This window comes from Macrotis lagotis, chromosome 1 (genome assembly GCF_037893015.1).
Source record: "Macrotis lagotis isolate mMagLag1 chromosome 1, bilby.v1.9.chrom.fasta, whole genome shotgun sequence".
In the NCBI taxonomy this organism is placed as follows: Eukaryota; Metazoa; Chordata; class Mammalia; order Peramelemorphia; family Peramelidae; genus Macrotis; species Macrotis lagotis.
In genome coordinates, this window is record NC_133658.1 from 295,435,518 (window position 1) to 295,453,465 (window position 17,948).

The 17,948-nt window shown below is 38.2% G+C and overlaps 1 protein-coding gene across 1 annotated transcript in view; it reads left to right on the forward strand.

Moving 5' to 3' along the window:
* COL27A1 (collagen type XXVII alpha 1 chain) overlaps positions 1-17,948 on the forward strand; it is a 249,264-nt gene that overhangs the window by 51,543 nt on the left and 179,773 nt on the right. The window contains exons 6-7 of the mRNA XM_074211169.1: positions 1,976-2,029; positions 3,802-3,855. Of these exons, the coding sequence (XP_074067270.1) occupies positions 1,976-2,029; positions 3,802-3,855 (108 nt within the window). The remainder of the gene's footprint in view (positions 1-1,975; positions 2,030-3,801; positions 3,856-17,948) is intronic.

The following is a 17,948-nucleotide window of genomic DNA, read 5'->3' on the forward strand; positions in this document are numbered from 1 at the left end:
TATTGTTGATTCACTATGATTTTCCAAGTATCCCATTCCAAGTATCAGCAAAGAGGATAGGTTTATCTCTTCTTTACCTATTTTTATGCCTTTAGTTTCTTTCTCTTGTCAGTTATTAATAACTTTTTCAGAACTATAGAAATCACAGTAAGGAGAGTGGACATCTTAGACTATTTATTGGAAAAAGTTCTAATATATTCTCATTGCTTATGATGCTTGTTTTGATATAATCCTTTTCTTTGCATAATTCCAAAGAGTTTGAACATGAATTTTTATCCAGGAGGATAAAGAATACTAAAAATTGAAGTGGGTACAACTCAGGCACAGTGGGTAATGCCAGAGGAGTAGGGATGGGCATTACATCAGGCTTGTTATCAGAAAAAGAAATCTTTATAATCTGGAAATCTTGGTCTGAGTGGGTTTTGAGAGACATAATGAATGCTATGTCTCTAGGATCACTTCAAATGAGATGTTATTAGGGAATGACCCTTACCTGGTCTCTCTCAGAAAGTATCTAATTCTGCCATCCTGTGTGTTTATGTGTGGTTGGAATGCTCAGCCAAACAGTAAAGCAGTTTGATCTTATTTTTATACTTATTATTCGCAGAGTATGTTGGATCAATCTATGGAAGGGAATAGGCCTTCCCTTCTGACTCAGAAACTTACTGTTTCTCTGATTCTCAGACACTTGTGCTATCAATCAGCAATACAGTATCTGACATAATTTAAAGACAATTGATTAATAATCATTAATGTGTACTAGGACTCAAGCTAGGCTTTCATAATACAAAGACAAAAACAGAGCTTACATTCTACACATGTACATCCACTCAGTATCTATAAAGATATTTATCAACATATCTGTACATGTATTACATGTGCACACATATATGTATGTACATGCATACAAATATGTGCATATATTTTGATAAAATGGGCAGATAGGTAGAACAAAGGTAGAGGGCCAGGTCTGGAGTTAGGAAAACTCATTTTCTTTCAGTTCATATCTGGCCTCATACCCTTACTATATGTGTGATCCTGGGCAAGCCACTTATTTGCCTCAGTTTTCTCATCTGTTAAATGAACTGGAGAAGGAAATGGCAAACCATTCTATTTTTGCCAAGAAAAAACCCAAGTGGGGTTAAAAAGAGTCAGACATGACTGAAAAACGATTGAACACCTCATGTTCTGTGTATATATGTTATATACACACATATATATGAAATGCATTTATGTTATGTGCATATATACACATAAATATTTCCATGTATTTGGGTATATATATGTGTGTATATATATATATATATATATATATATATATATATATATATATATATATAAAAATATATATTTATATACTCACAAAATAAATTCAAGGCACTTTTGGGGAACAAGGGTATTGGAGAAGAAAGAGTGCCAGATCTAGAACTAGGAGATTTGGTTTGTATCCTATCTCTGAAGCATACTATATAACTTTGGAATAGTCATTTAACCTTTCTTGACTATTGCATTCTCATCCATAAAATGAGTATAATAAAGTTGTATTACCTCATGAATTATTATGTGAAAAGTAATATATACATACATACATATATACACACACCCATTTTAAATGCCATATTCTATCTCTTATACAATATAACATATATTTGAAGGAGTACTAACTTGCTGGGTACCAACAAATTAAAAAAATAATCATGTCAGATAGATGTGTCTGCTGGAGATGCATTCAAAAGGATGACCAAAAGGTGTTTCTTGAGGACCAGGGTATGAGGGTGAGTGGTGAGTCAGGTTGATAGCTCATAACAGAGAGGAGGTCAGAAGTCAGCCAGAGCTTGAGGTTCTCCTTTCAAAAGGAAGAGGGATATAGGAGGGCAGACATTTAGAGGGAGACTATTTTCTCAGAGTAAGGTACATCTGAGGGCAAAGCTTTCAGGGAGGGTTTATTTTCTAACATGAGCTTTTTCTGTTGTAGGGACAAAAAGGAGATCCTGGATTATCCCCTGGAAAGGCCTATGATGGTGAAAAGGTAGGTTTTTGTAAGCTCAGCAGGCAGCAGTTCCATGAGCTGATGTCAATAAGGCTTTAGTTTTTTTTTTAACCAGCTTACTGTAGATATAAATCCCATTAATCCTCAAGAGGAGTCTCAATACCCCAAGGGTACCAGTTTAGGTACCTACAAGTGTCAAAAACTAGGATATACTGGATTGGATTTCAGCTTCGAGATGTTAATTTTCCTTGGAAAGATGTATTCATCTACTCAATTTGGGTAAGTGATGATTTATGTCAAGGGAAAATATTGATTATGTAGACATTATGCCTACATTCTTCTTGGGGCAGGCTGTTATAGAAAAGCAAAACACATGCAGGTGGTTGGGTTGCTTACTCATTTATTAGACTGTCAGAGAACATAGTTACCAAATGGAAGAGCTTTTTTAAAATATCATTTAAGCAACAGGCCTGCATCTTTGTTAAGGTTGCAGTGCTTTGCCTGTCATCCTCTTTCTTAGAGAAATGATGGAGTCTGGGCCACATGATATAGTAGAAAGAGCATTAAATTTAGTGTTGGAGGATCAGGTTTGAATCTTGACTTCACCACTTATTTCTAAGCTTTGTGTTTTTGGAGGCAAGATGATTCTTCACCTCTTTCACTTTGGATTTTTACAGTTTTAAAATCAGAGTTGGACTAGATGATAAGATGGAATAGCTAAGGTCCCCTCCAGTGATTTCCTTTGATCCCACTCCCTGCTTCTCTTTCACTGTTGTGATCCCTTGTGAATACCTTTTTGCATGACTTCCTTTCTCCTTTGCACCCTACTTCCCTGATACTGAAATCAGGGAAGCATAAGGGTCTCATGCCCCCATTTCTGAGGTTATTTTTCCTCTGGGTACCCCCTGGAAATGTTGTGCTTCTAGCTGCAGTGGAGAGCCCCACCAGAAGTTTTGGCTCTTTACTCTCATCAGTTATTAGAGATGTGTGTTGGTTGCCTTTATGAAGGAAAAAGCAGCCATGAGTACAATCACTTAAATCACATAATAAAGAGCTCTGTGATGCTGGAAAGCCGGGAGGCCTGGGATTCTGTATGTTGAAGTCATAAAATAGAAATGACTTGTGCCAGAGGACCTAATCCCATCCCTACAGCGTCCCCAATAAACCAAGGGAGGTGGAGGGCGGTAATCACCCAGAAGCACAGGAAACCTGTAAATCCACTCCTCCAGCCTCAGGGCCTCCACCATCCAATCTACTCCTAAATAGCCAGAAACAAGATCACTCAGCATCTCATATACAGGGGAATGAACTTTATGGTTAACTAGTCTGGCTTCCCTCTGGATGCTACCCAGAAACCCTTCCAACAGGGGTAAGATGTTGAACTAGTGGAGTCTTTGTTTAAAATTTCAACCCCTGGGACCCTCTGGGAATTGGAAACAATTACTCACTAATGGATATCATTATAAGATATAGAATTTAGTATCTGTTAAAGAGATTTTAGTCTGATATCTAAAATTCCTAGTCTAGGGAGAGATCCATAATTGGAATCCTGCATAGAATCTCTCTTAAAAGTGTGTGCTTTGAGGAAGGTAGGAATCAATTCATTTCTCAGGGCAGTTGCTGTAAGATGAGAAAATGTCATATATCTGATGCAATAGATGAGACCTTCCTATAAGAATAAAAGAGCCTATAAAATAAAGATAAATGACTACCTGGGAAGTGTGATGGCCCTAAAGGTTATTCTTTATGCTTACAGGTTGCAAAACTGAGCAGAATGACTGTCATAACATCAGTCAATTTTGTGTTTTCAGGGAGACATAGGCTTACCTGGGCTGACTGGGACTCTGGGACCAACTGGCCGAAAGGTAGGTGTTTTGTTTTTTTCTTTCAGTTATTAGAGGGACTCATTGCTTGGATTGGGAAACAAATTGCTAATATCTAAAATTTCTTCACAATCAGATGGCTTTAGATAAGGGAACCCTGAGACAAGAAGTCTCATGGATTAGGGTTTAGAAAGTTGTACTGGTATTCAAGAACCCTGGGTTCTTGTTCTTGTTCTTCATCTTGGCCTTGAACCAATCAGCTTCCCATTTTTGGACCTCAGTTTCCTCTTCAAAGCAGTAAAAGTTTCTGCCTGATTCTTTACTGTCTCCTTGCTTAGAATGCCCTTTCCTCTCTTCTCTTGTCTGGTTATTGTCTTATCTATTGACTCAGCCTTCCTAACTAAATCATAGATGTCATGATGTTAGGGACTCCAGCAGCATGCTTCCCATACTGTAGGTACTCAGTACATATTTGTTGATGAATCTAATGATTTCTGAATACACTTCAGACCAGGCCGTAAACTTTCTTAATGATATAATAATGACCATAACCAATGACAGCATCAGACAAAGAGCCATTTCTTATGAGGATCTCAACTTCCATCTAACTTTCCCATCATGGTCAGTGGTGATATTGACCTTTACCATCCCATCCAGGTCCTTCTTTAGTCTTTTGGTTATACAGTTCAACTCTGGGCTTCCTTTGGTGTTGGTTGCATTTGAGATGGGGAGTGAGAGCCTCAAATCTCACACTCACCTTGTTCTCTGTGAATTTAGATGGAGAAATATGGGGACTTACTTTGGGAGGATAGAACCATCTATCAGGCCAGTTCCAGACCCCTTAATATAAATCTGGAGGGGATAGACCCAGACGAGAAACTAAGGTTGTCTGCAGGCTGTGGGGAAACACTGATTTTTTTGGCCCAGGGAAATATTTTGGGCCTCTTTCCTCCTGGGCTGCAGCCCCGTCCTAATGGATGAAGTGTGAGTTACATAGTTTTCCTACACTAGCAGCTTATAAAGTAGAGTGTGGTGGTTTTGATCTGTCCAGCCCTGCATCTGGACTGGAAGCTCAGCAGATGATGGAGAAAAATGCTCTCAGTTTGCCCCAAAGGTCCATGTTAACCTGGGGAGGAGTGCCCCATGGCCTTGTTGATGAGTAGGCTTTCCTTTAGGTAAAAGGAAGCTCATGACCCTAAACCAAGAAGATAAATCTGTCCATTTAGGGGCAGCATGACTTGTCTTTCTAAATTCAGAAAAGGTGTTTGTGGTTGGAAAAATACTTGGCAAAACAGCATGCATTTTGAATTCCCTGCTGGCCCCAATCCAGGCTAAATATCACAGGGCTTGGTCTACCAGGGAGAGGGTATCTCCCTTTCCAAGTGGGCAGAGAGAGAGCCTAGAAAAGCTTAAATTTAGGATTAGGATTGTACCAGTTTGGGCAGGGTGAATGGAAAAGAATCAACTGGATATAACAGGAAATTCTCATGTAGTTTTTATCCCAATTGAGCCTTTCAACTGCATGACAGTTTCTTTTCTTTTCTGGGTTTTCTCCATCTACCACAAACATTTTTTATTTGTGAGAATAGATGAATCTTCTCTTTTCTTTCAACCAGTCACCTGTTGTGGTATCTTCTTTTTGGCTAACCTGTGGATTCCATGAAGGGTGACATTTTCTTGGGGTTGTCTGAATTGACCCTACCCTTTGTCCTCTACCAGTTTGATTATGATCTTTTCAAAGAGACCTCTTCAAGTTGACCTCAGATGGGTTTGATTTTTTTCCCTGACCTTGTTAATATCCTTAGAAGGTCCTTTTAGATGAAGATATAGCTAGCTCTCTCTTATTAAGTCCCTGGAGAGGTTGGTTTTCAAGGTAACTTGCCAAGACATGAGTGCAGGAGATAGCTGTAGGTCCCAGGAGGCTTCTTAAGAACAAACCTTATAAAATCAACTGGAATAGAGAGTTTAAGGAGCATCAATCAACCCAAGCCACAGTTATTCTGATTCTTTGGGGTTCTAGAGATGGAAATCCAAATAATATTGTAGACCCTCCTTGTGATGTCAGTAGACTCCTCATCTGACATCAGTGCAGGTCTCAATGCCCAGCACTGCTGTCCTAGGTCAGATATTAATATGACAAGGACCTAGTTGGTACAGTCATCAAGGGTGCCATTTTGGTTTCTCACCTGCTGGTTCTTTGTGATATCTGTGGTCTTAAAGATCCATTGATTCAGACACTACTTTCCTGTGTCAGACATCTGACCTTTCTCATGGTTGGTCTCCATGTCCTTTCATCACTTTGTATCATTGTTCATGGCTCATATTTCCTTGGCAGTCACTGGGTTGTGTCTCTTATTTCTCTTCAGGAAGCTCTACCTCTTAGCTGGTTGACTCTCCCCTTTGTCCTAGAAGCCCCTAGCAAGTGAACTGGCATTCTCCTTGCCAGTAATTGGACAGAGGTACTTGAATACTTGGACAGTCTCCTACTTAAATGACTATCAAGACCCAGCCTGTAGCTGATGCTAACTGCATGAATGCGACAGTGTAATAATGAAATACTATTAGGCATTTTAAGAACTGGGTTCTAGACTAGGTTCATCATATGATATGAGTCCATCCTATTCCACCCAATTAATTTATTTTTATTTTTTAAAAGATTAGTTCTTCCTTTCTTAATTAGACTGGAAGTACAGGGGCTACTTATGGGTTTATCCCATTCTGATCAACGTGAAGTCTTTGACTTCTGTTGTTTCTAACATGGGCAGAATTGCCCCTCCTTAGGTAACCTGGTGATCTTCCTCCACCTCTGCTCTTGGGGACCCAGCATATTTATGCCAAACTTAGTGAAGACAATCAGCTCAGCCCACTGCAACTCAGAACTCTTGAACTCAAGGGGTCCATCAGCCTTAACCTGCTTGGAAGCTCTCAACTTATCTGACTTCAATTAAATTCAGTTTAGCAAGCATTTATTATGGCCAGACATTGTGATAAGAACCAGGAATACAAAGACAAAAATGAAAAGAACCCTGTCCTCAAGGAGTTGACATTCTTCTAGGAGCAAACAATATGTACACAGATGAGTAAATAAACAATCCAAATAATTTCAGATTGAGTAGGTGGGGAGATCAGAGAATTCAGATCTGGAAAGGACTTTAGAACACAGAATTTAAAAAAATTTCAATGATGGCTTTTTTTTTATACCTTGATCATTTCTGAATATTTCCCACCCCTCTCACCCCAAAGGAGTATTGGAGCCCTCCTTCATTAAACAAACATTTAAGCAAAACCAATTCACACGTGCTCTACATATATCAGTAACCAGTAGTCTTTCCATTATGTGAAACAAAGCATTTTTCCTCATCTTTTCTTTGAAACCACTATTGGGCATCAGAAGCTAGGCAATATAGTTGTTAGGGCTAGTCCTGAGTTCAGGAAGACCTGAGTTAGGAAGATCTGAGTTCAAATTGGAACTTAGACATATAGTAGCTATGTAACCCTGGTTGAATCACTTAAGCTATTTGCCTCAGTTTCCTCATCAGTAAAATGGGGATAGTAATAGTATCTACCTCCCAGGGTTGTGAGTATCAAAAAAGAAAATTTTTGTAATACACTTTGTTGACCTTAAAACTCTATATAAATGCCCATGCTGCTGCTGCTGCTGCTGCTGGTGATATGTAATCTTAGTTTAGCTGTCATTGTAGTCATTATATTAATCTAATAGTACCTACCTTCTAGAGATAGCCTGAGTATCAAATAAGTTAATAAAGGGCTTAGCTCAGTATCTGACACATAGTGATATAATAAAAATATTATTACTAGTATTATTATTATCATGTTTTGATTTCTTTACTCTATAGATTTCATATAAGACTTCCAGTGTTTCTCTTAATTTCTCGTCTCAATTTCCTAAAGTGTAGTGGCATCCCATTACATTCATGTATCACATTTTTTGGGGGTAAGGCAATGGAGTTAAATGACTTGTCCAAGGTCACACAGCTAGGTAATTATTAGTGTCTGGGGCTGGATTTGAATTCAGGTCCTCCTGACTCCAGGGCCAGTGCTCTACCCACTATCACAATTTGTTGAGCCATTCCTTGGGAGCCAATGGCTATCCACCCTTTTTCTACACATTAACATCAAAAGTATTACTAAATATATCTTGGCATATATGGAGCCTTTCTGTTTTTAATTTCTTTGGGGCATATGCCCACAATAAATATTTTGGATTAATAAATATTAATGAATATTAATTAATTAATGGATATGAACATTTTGATAGATCTTGCTTTCACAATTCCAGATTAGAACATAGAAAGTTTCCTTTTAGGTCAAAGGATAAGAAGAGTTTAGTAACCCTTTCCCCAGATAATTCCAGATTAGAACATAGAATGTTGCCTTTTGGGGCAAGGGAGATGTGCAACATAATAACCCTTTTCCCAAATAATTTCAGATTAGAACATAGAATGTTACACTTGGAAGGGACTAGAGAAATCCAAACCCCTCTTCTTACAGATGAAGAAATTTTGACCAAGCAAAGGTGACATAGAAATTCAGTGACTATTTGCTATTTTGCAAGACAGCAATAATGATATTTTCCCCCACCTACTTCATAATAGATTTTGAGGAGCATAGAATACTATATATATATATGTGTGTGTGTGTGTGTGTGTGTTAAGTTTAAAGAGGTATATACATTAAATAAATATTTATTGTCTTCTGTGTCCAAGGCACTATTCTTTTATTGGACAGAATTATCAATCAATCAAATAAGCATTAAGCACATAATATGTGCCTTATATGTTAGAGTTAGGTGTAAAAGTACAAAATTGAAGCAATCCTTGCCCCTATGGTAGATACCATTTCATTCTTTTATTTACTTCTTAAGCACCTAGACTAATTCTTGACACATGGTAGATGCTTAATAAGTGATTCTCAAGTGATTGATTCTATTGGTAGAAACACCATGTATGTCTATTATTTCAAAAATATAGTGGGAGGGGAGCACTAGGAGCTTGGAGAATCAAGAAAGACTATGTAGAAGGTGGTGTTTGATCTGAGTTTTTGAGGAAACTGGGGATTCTAAGAAACAGATGAGGAAAAAATACATTCTAGACCTGGAGGACAGCCTGTGCAAAGATCTAGATATGTGAGATGGAATGTCATATGTGAATAACAGCAAGAAGACCAGTTTGGCTGGACCAAAGAGTCTATGAAAGGAAGGAGTGTATAATAAGGCTGAAAAGGCATGTTGGAGTCAGGTTGTAAAGGACTTAAAATACCTGGATCTGAGGTAATAAGAAACCATATATAGACTGGTTTGTGGATCTCTGGTTATATTACTTGGAAATGATAGCACTAATATCTAAAAGTGGAAGAGTGTCAGAATCATTTGGATTATATGGACCATATGGATTTTCACTTAAAGTCGCTGCTTGGAAGAGGAAATACCATCCTGCCTGGCCTTAAAATTTGAATCTTGAAGCTGGAGTCATGCTGTCACATTGATGGTGCCATGAAAATGGATTCTGATCTTTTCCATATAGCTGAGGCCTCATATACTATATCACAAGTGACGACTCTGGGGTGCAGGATGAACAGGTGTGCTTTTGGAATTTGCTCAAAAGCTGGGTGGGTAGTGTTGCCAAATTTGTCAGATCCCTTGGCCCATTTTGATGGAAGCGTGAGACGGTGCATCTGCTGAGCACAGCAAAGATAACCTCCTCAGGCTGGAAGGGGAGATGGGGTGCAGCTTTGGATATAATACCAATGAGGTGATGTCTGGTTTTTCCTGAATGTCTTAAGTAAATGATTAATTCAGGCCAGAAACCAAAGTATAAACCTAGTCATATTATAAACATTAATTCTACTAGAGAACCCTCTAGGGGCCTTCCATGGACTGCCTTACCTCCAAGATCCCATGAGTTTACTGTTGCATTTCTGCCTTGGATCTCTGACTACCAGTGGGACAATCAAAGCAACCTTGACTGGAGAGGGGTACTTGTCACTTACTGGAAAATGATTACCCTGTGGTCTACCTCGTGATTTCTAACCTATAATTGCCAGACAATGTCTGGGGAAGATGGTGGCCCATTTGATTTTGGTCATTGTCTCCCTGTCATTTGGAACTATTTGAAGATGGACACAGGCTGGCAAACAGCCTCTCCTCTAATGAGTTTCAGTAGGCTGGTGATGTTCCTTCTTTTAGTGACCAGAGCTGACACTGGTTTGGTGTTCCTCACAGCCTACCAGGAAATTCCTGTGATTTACACTTTCTTGTGTAGCCAGATATAATGTGCTACATTTAATGGGAGAAAATTAGTTTAATGAATGGAACACTCTGTGAGGGAATTAGAAGATGGGTTTTGGTCCTATCTCTGCCACTATACTTGTTTTTGTGACTTTAGGTAAGTCTTTTCCCTTTGAGTCTCAGTTTCCTCCTCTACAAAAGGGACCAGTCAAATAGTATGGCTCACTGAAGGGGTCTGCCCAGTTTAGAAAAAAGGCATGGACATGTTGGTTGGGGACAAAAATGTAAGACTGTTGCTTGTCATCTTTTCAAAAAGTGTTTTCCTTTCTCATTCTGAGTCCTATGCACCCAAACCAACTTCATTTCTGGGCCACAGTTTGTCTATTATATGGAAGAGGGTCCATGGCCACTAGCCTTACTTATTGGCAATGTTTGCTTTAGTTGACCACAGGGATTTCAGAGACAAACATAACACTCAGCAGTCTGAGAAGTGAGTAGGTATAGAAGGAATGCTTGTAAAATAACCCAGTGACTTGGATCTCACTGACTTTGTTCTGTTTGTAATTAAGCGTTCCAGTTTCCTGGGGTCGTATATGTAAGAATCTTTGTGTGTGCGCCTGTGGGTGTTTAGAAAGACTTGTTGAGGACAAAAAGTTTCCTCTTGTTATTGTAAATGAATTCTGGGAAGTTTCAAAGTCCCATAATCTTAAAACATTAGAAATGGAAAAGAGTGCTATGGGGAAACTGAGTCACAGAGTAAGGGAGTGGATTGCCCAGACAAATGGGGAAACTGAGTCACAGAGTGAGGGAATGGATTGTCCAGATTACACAGTGCCTAAGGGACAGAAATGGAACCAGAATTTGTCTTCTGACTCCCTTTCCAATATTTTTTTTTCATCACAAGATATTACAAGAAAACCTCTCTTCCTCTGGAGCACAAATTCTGGAAACTTCTATCCCACAAACCTTCCAACTTAGTTTTCATCCTTGTCTATGTGATGGCATTCACCTTTTTTTTTTTCCTTTTGTTTTTCCTACTTATGGTTGAATGTAGCTACACTTATATGCAGAGCAACTTATTTTAAAATGTGGGAACTGGAATGGATTTTTCTCTTATAAACCTAAAATCCTATGAGATCAGTGGTTGATGGGAGGTATTTATATTTTTTGAATACCTGTTACGTGCAAGTTTGTGTTCTAGGCAGAATGATACAACATGTCCAAACTAGGTCTGGGGAAGAATGCTGTACTTTGAAACAGAAGGCCTAAGTTCAAGACCCTTTACTTTTAGCCTGTAAATAGGCAAGTTATTTTGGGTAGCTCAAGTCAAAACAACAAGAATTTATTTAAGTTCTTACTATGTTCCAGAAACTGTGCAAGTGGCTCCAGGATTCAATTTAAAATTCTTTGTTTGGCTTAGCATTCAAAACTCTTCATAACCTGGCCCACCCTTTTCCTCCCACCCAATCTTTTAGTCTTTATATCTTATGCCCCATTCCCCACCTGCCCTGTCACATAGTAACACTGATATCCTTGCTGTTTTTGATAGCATTTTTTCCAATTATATGCAAGACAATTTTTAGCATTCATTTTTACAAGATTTTGAGTTCCAGATTTTTCTTCCTTTCTTCCCTCTATTCCTTCTTCCTAAAATGGTAGGCAATTTCATACAGGTTATATATGTACTAACATATTTCCATTTTAGTTATAGTTGTGAAAAAAGAAACAGATCCAAAGGGGGGAAAGCCCAATAAAAACGAATAAAATAAGTAAAAAAAATATTCTTTGATCTGCATTCAGAGTTCATGAATTCTTTATCTGGGTATGTATAGCATTTTCCTTAGTGAGTTATTTGTACTTGTCTTGGATCTTTGTGTTGCTTAATTCATAGTTGATCATCATATATTATTGCCTGTACTATGCACTGTTTTCCTGGTTCTGCTCATTTCTCTCTGTATCAGTTCGTATAAGTCTTTCCGGGTTTTACTGAAATCTGCTTGTTAATCATTTCTTATTGCACAATAGTATTCCATTACATTCATTTCTGAAATATGGCTATAACATTTTCTGCAGTTTTTATTTTGTGATCTCTTTCCTGAGGTAATTGGTGAATCCTCTCAGTGCCTATTTTGGCTTTCTCCTTCCAGTATATTAGGGCAGTTTTCCTTGATAATTTCTTAAAAGATGCTGTCCAGGTCTTCCTTTTGATTATGGTTTTTCAGGCAGTCCAATGATTCTGACATCTTTTTCAGGTCAGTTTTTCTCGTGGTCTTTAGCTTCTACTTACCCAGTTCTAACTTTTAACGAATTGTTTTCCTTAGTTTTTGTACCTCTATTTCCATTTGGCCAATAATACTTTTAGAGAGTTGTTTTCTTCAGTGGATTTTTGTATATCTTTTTCCATTCGACCAATTCTACTTTTTTCTCGTAATTCTCTTGCAGCACTCTCATTTCTTTTCTCTCTTTTTCATACACTTCTTGTATGATTTTTAAACTCCTTTATGAGTTCTTCCATGAGTTTTTTTTTTAGATTTGCACAAGAGTGTTATGATACCGTTGTTCTTTTTTGAGTTTGTCTTTATCTTTTCTGTCACTATAATAACTTTCTATGGTCAGATTTTTGTTGTTATGCTTATCTTTTTGGTTCTTTCTCCTTTCTTTTAAATTTGAACTCTGCTCCTGGGATGGAAAGGACACCTTCTCAGACATCTTGCCAGGGGATGTAGGCCACACCTTTTTACCTGGTGCTGTACTGATGTTGCCCTGAGGCCCACAGGGAACCCTTATGCCTGCTACTGAGTTGAGAGCACCAAGTGTGAGGTCACTGGTGCTGATGGAAGCTGGGGGGTCTGGTAGCTCCCCTGACACTGAGCTGGTGTCCTTAAGTGGGTGTCTGGCCTGTTGGTGGGATGTTCCTGCATTTCCCTGGAGCTACACTGATGCTCATGGAAGTCTGAAAGTCTGACTATCTCTTTGCCTGGCTGAAGCATGGAGGGGGTCCAGCACTGGAAGCTGCTTATTTGCTTGGGTTCTTTTAGGGCTGGTATTGGTTTGTTTGCCCAGGGTGGAAGTCTGGCTGCTGGGGGTGTTTGTTTGCCCAGGATTATGCTGAAGCATCTGGTGGTTTTCTGTTGTGTCCCCTGCCTGAGGCAAGTAGGGGGAACTGCTGTTGGCATTTGCCTGCTCCACCCTACTGGAGTTTAGGATTGCTCTTTGGTTTGCTGAGGTGGGTCTCAATGCTATTTGCTGGGTCACTTCTGTTCTGGTTAGTACTCGCTCCTCTTTAACTGAGTGACCTTTCTTGGTGGACTTCTAAATTTCTTGGGCTAACAGATTGTTTCACCCCTCCCCCATCCTTTTGCTAGTTCTGCTGTTCCAGAATTTGTTTTGGGGTGCTATCTTATAGTCATTTGAAGGTGTATGGGGGAGAGTTATGGAGATTTACTGTTCATCCTGGCTTCCAGAAGACTATTCCTTGTTGTTTGTTGTTTGTTGTTGTTTTTTTTTACAAGGCATTGGGGTTAAGTGACTTGCCCAAGGCCACACCTAGCTGTAATTAAGTATCTGAGGTCAGATTTGAACTCAGGTTGTCCTGACTCCAGGGCCAGTGCTCTATCTACTGTGCCGCCTAGCTGCCCCTTGTTTATTTGCTTTTTAACAAAACCCTCCATATATATACCCTTGGCTCTGGGTATTTTCTATGGGTATCCCCAAGCCTGGAATGTTTCTTCATTTCCATCTCCTGCTTCCTTCAGGGTCAGCTAAAATCCCATCTTCTGCAGGAAGCTTTTCCTGATCCCTCTTAATTCTAGTGCTTTTCCTTTATGAATTTTCTCTATTTGATCCTGTCTATACCTTGTTTGTACATAGTTGATAGCATGTTATCTCCCCTATTAGACTAGGAGGTCCTTGAGGGCAGGAATTATAGTTTTCTCTTTGTATTCCCAGTAAGCACTTAAATGTTTATTGAGCTACTGATTCACTGATCCTCATTTTCCTCACTCATAAAAATGATGAGGGTGAGAGGGGATAGACCAAATGTTCTTTTAAGGACCCTTTTTGTTCTATTCTGTGATCCTATGATGAGAACCTCCCCTCACCCCCAAATAAGAAGCATGTAGTTTCTCAATAAAAAGGAACATTGAGGGATCTTTAGTCTAGGTTTCTAGAGCATCCCTGACAGGTGGTCATCCAGTATCTGAAAATTCCTAATGACCAAGAAGGAAGGAAAGAAACAAGCATTCATTAAATGTTTAACACTTTGCAGATACGACCTCATTTGCTCCTCACAACAACCTATTATTACCCCCATTTTATAACCGAAGAAACTGAGGCAGATAGAAGTTAAGTGAGCTGCCCAGGGTCACACAGCTAGTAAGTATCTGGAATTGGATTTGAACTTCGCTCTTCCTAACTCTAGACCCAGTGTTCTATTCATTGTATTACCTAACTGGCTAGCATATACTACCTCACAGGTCAACTTTTTTTCTTGTTTAGTCATTTTTTCAGTTCTAACTAACTCTTTTTGATCCCTTTTGGGGTTTTCTTGGCAAAGATATTCTCGAGGTTTGCCATTTCTTTCTCCAGCTCATTTTACAGATGAGGAACTAAGATAAAAATGGTTAAGTGACTTGCTCAGGGTCACATAGCATGTAAATGTCTGAGACCAGATTTGAATTTGAGAAGATGAGTCACCCCATTGATTGTAGCATCATTGTTGTCTGGCTTTCACTGTTAGAGATTTCTCTTTCATATTTCTCCCAGACCTGTCTCTCTGTTACTTTTTTTTTTTTTACCAATTGATCCTACTTTTGCCCTCTGGAGCTACATAGAACAAGTGTTTAGATATTAGGAGATAGTAATCACATCTTTCCTTGATCCTTCCTTTTCTACATTAAATATCCCATCTCCTTTATTCACTCCCTCTGGGTTACTATAAATTTTCAATATCCATTTTGAATAAAAAAAATGGTATCCAGAATTGGAAGCAATAGTCCAGGTGTGATCTGTCCAGCACAGATATTTATGTTGCATGATCTCTAGATATTCTTTGTCTTTAAGGTAATTTAAGATTATATCAGTTTTCTTCTTTTTTAGCAACAATATAAAATTGTTATGATAAACTAGAATTTCAGGATCTTTAATTTTTAATTTAAACTTGCTATTGAGGTAGACTTTGCTTATCATGTGCAGATTGAGATGGTTTTTGAACCTCATGTGAGGGACTTTGCATTTATGTCTCTCCTGTGACTGCAAAACCAATGACCACTAAATGGAATGTTGAAATCTGAATTGGTCTCCCTATTATGTCTCTCTTTACTCCAGTCCATCCTTTACTCTGATGCCAAATTTGTTTTCCTTAAGTATACATCTGATCATATCACTTCTCTTAAATACAGTTTGGTTGCCCAGTGGATAGAATGGCTTGGAGTGGAGTTCAAATTTGGCCTCATATATTTAGTGGTTCTGGAAGACACTTCAAATCTTTCTGTCTTAGTTTTTTTTTTTTCAACTATAAAATGGGGATAATAACAATGCCTACCTCTGAGAATAGTTGTAAGAAGTTCAAATGACAAGATATTTATCAAGTACTGAGCAGAGCCTGATACCCAGGTGTTTAATAAAATGCTTGCTCCCCTCTACCTTCTCCCTTTATTCAACAAACTCCAGTGGCTCTCCATTGCCTTGAGAACCAAACGTAAACTCTTCTATTTAGCTTTTAAAACCCTTTATAACCTCCTTTAAATAAATATTTCCAAACTTCTTGTGCCTTACTCCCCTTTCCTCTACTCTGTCATTCAATCAAACTAACCTCCCTATTTTTCATGAAGGTCATTCTATAACATTCCATTTCCCCTCTCCACACACCTTTGCATTGATTGTCCCTCTTACCTGGAATTCACTCTCTACTCATCTCTACTTTGCTTCCTTCAAAATGGAAATTAAATACTATTTTCTTCCTGAAATCTTCCACTGATCTTCTTCACCACAGTGTCCCTCCTTTTAAGCTGCCTTGATTTAATAAATTTTGATTTATTTGTACTTTTATTTTTATTTGTATGTATGACCTTGTTGTCTTCCCCATTTTCTGAGTATTCAGCATGGCATGTAGAACACTATCTGTTATTGTTCAGTTGTTTCAGTTGTCTGACTTCGTGATCCCATTTGGGGTTTTCTTGGCAAAGACATTGGAGAGGTTTGCCATTTCCTTTTCTAGTTCATTTTACAGATGAGAAAACAGAGGGAAAGAAAATTAAGTGACTTTTCTAGGGTCACACAGCTAGTAAGTATCTGAGGCTGGATTTGAACTGTGGAAAATGAGTTTTTATTTCAGATCAGGTGCTCTATCTACTGTGTCACCTAATTGTCCCTGAAATACCACATGCACTTAATAATTGCTGATTGATTGATTAGGATATTCAAAGGACTATGGCTTTAGAGTGATAAGGGACCATAAAAATCATTCATTCTGATTCTGTCATTTTATAGATAAGAAAATTGTAGCCAGGGTAGTGAAGTGATTTACCCAAGTTAATAAATTATAGATTGTAAATGTCAGTCTGAGGATATGAACCCAGATCCTAGAATTCCAAATCAAGTACTCTTTCAATTACCCAATCCTGCATTCCTGTGGGAATGATATTACCCTTAAGAGAAATCATTTTTATGAAGCTTCACTTTGTAGTTCAAAAACACTAAGGTAATCTGCTTCAAGTTGATGATTTCTAAGACTAAAAGATAAATATATCTGTATCTATATCTACATCTATATCTATCTATCTATCTATCTATCTATCTATCTGTGAGAGAGAGAGAGAGAGAGAGAGAGAGAGAGAGAGAGAGACAGAGAGAGAATGAGCTATTCAATGAGGCAATGAGATCTTAGTTATTCACAATCACAAAGCCAAGTATTCAGAAAGAAATTGAGATTGTTAAAAATCCTGTAAGGAGAATTACTGGCTGAAAAATTAGACTAAATAATCTTGTACCATGAAGCATTTGGTATAACAGAAGAGAGGACTGTCCTGGGAGTAGGGTAGGAGAAGAGCAGATATCCCCTCTGCCTTTTAATTATTTGGAAAAGTTATTTTCCTTTCTGGATTTCAGACTCCTTATCTGTAAAATGAATGTTTGATCAAATGATCCAAATGATCCTTTCCCAACTTTAAATCTAATGATAGTTGACATTTATATTGCACTTTAAGGTTTTCTAAGTACTTTATAAATATTAACTCATTTTAATCTCATGGTAACCTAAACATAGGTACTATTCTTATCCCCCATTTACAGATAAGGAGACTGAAGTAGATAAAAATTAAGTGACTTACCCAGGTTCACACAGCCTGTAAGTATGTGAGGCCATATTTGAACACTTGTCTTCCTGAATAAAAATCAAGAGTTCTATCCATTATGATACCCAGCTACCTAATAAATCTATGATCCCGGGGCAGCTAGGTGGTACAGTGGATAGAACTCTGACCCTGGAGTCAGGAGGACCTGAGTTCAAATCCGGCCTCAGACACAATAATTACCTATCTGTATGACCTTGGGCAAGTCACTTAACCCCATTGCCTTGGAAAAAAAAACTAAAAAAAAATAAATCTATCCTAAATTTTTGAAATTCCTTTGAATTCTAAAATTCTATGGTTTTCCCATATTATTCTTCCCTAAGGCAGGTATGATGCTCTTTCTAGGTTCTTTCTGTCCTGAGGTCTGCTAATTCTAATTTATTCCTTTAAAAATATCATATTCCACTTGCTATTTATTATTTACCTAATTGACTGCACAAATTATTGACTTATTGAAGAGCCAAGATGATTCCTAGAATCTTGAAATAGTAGAAACAGAAAACCTTCTTTTGATCCCCTTCATTTTAGAGATTAGGAGA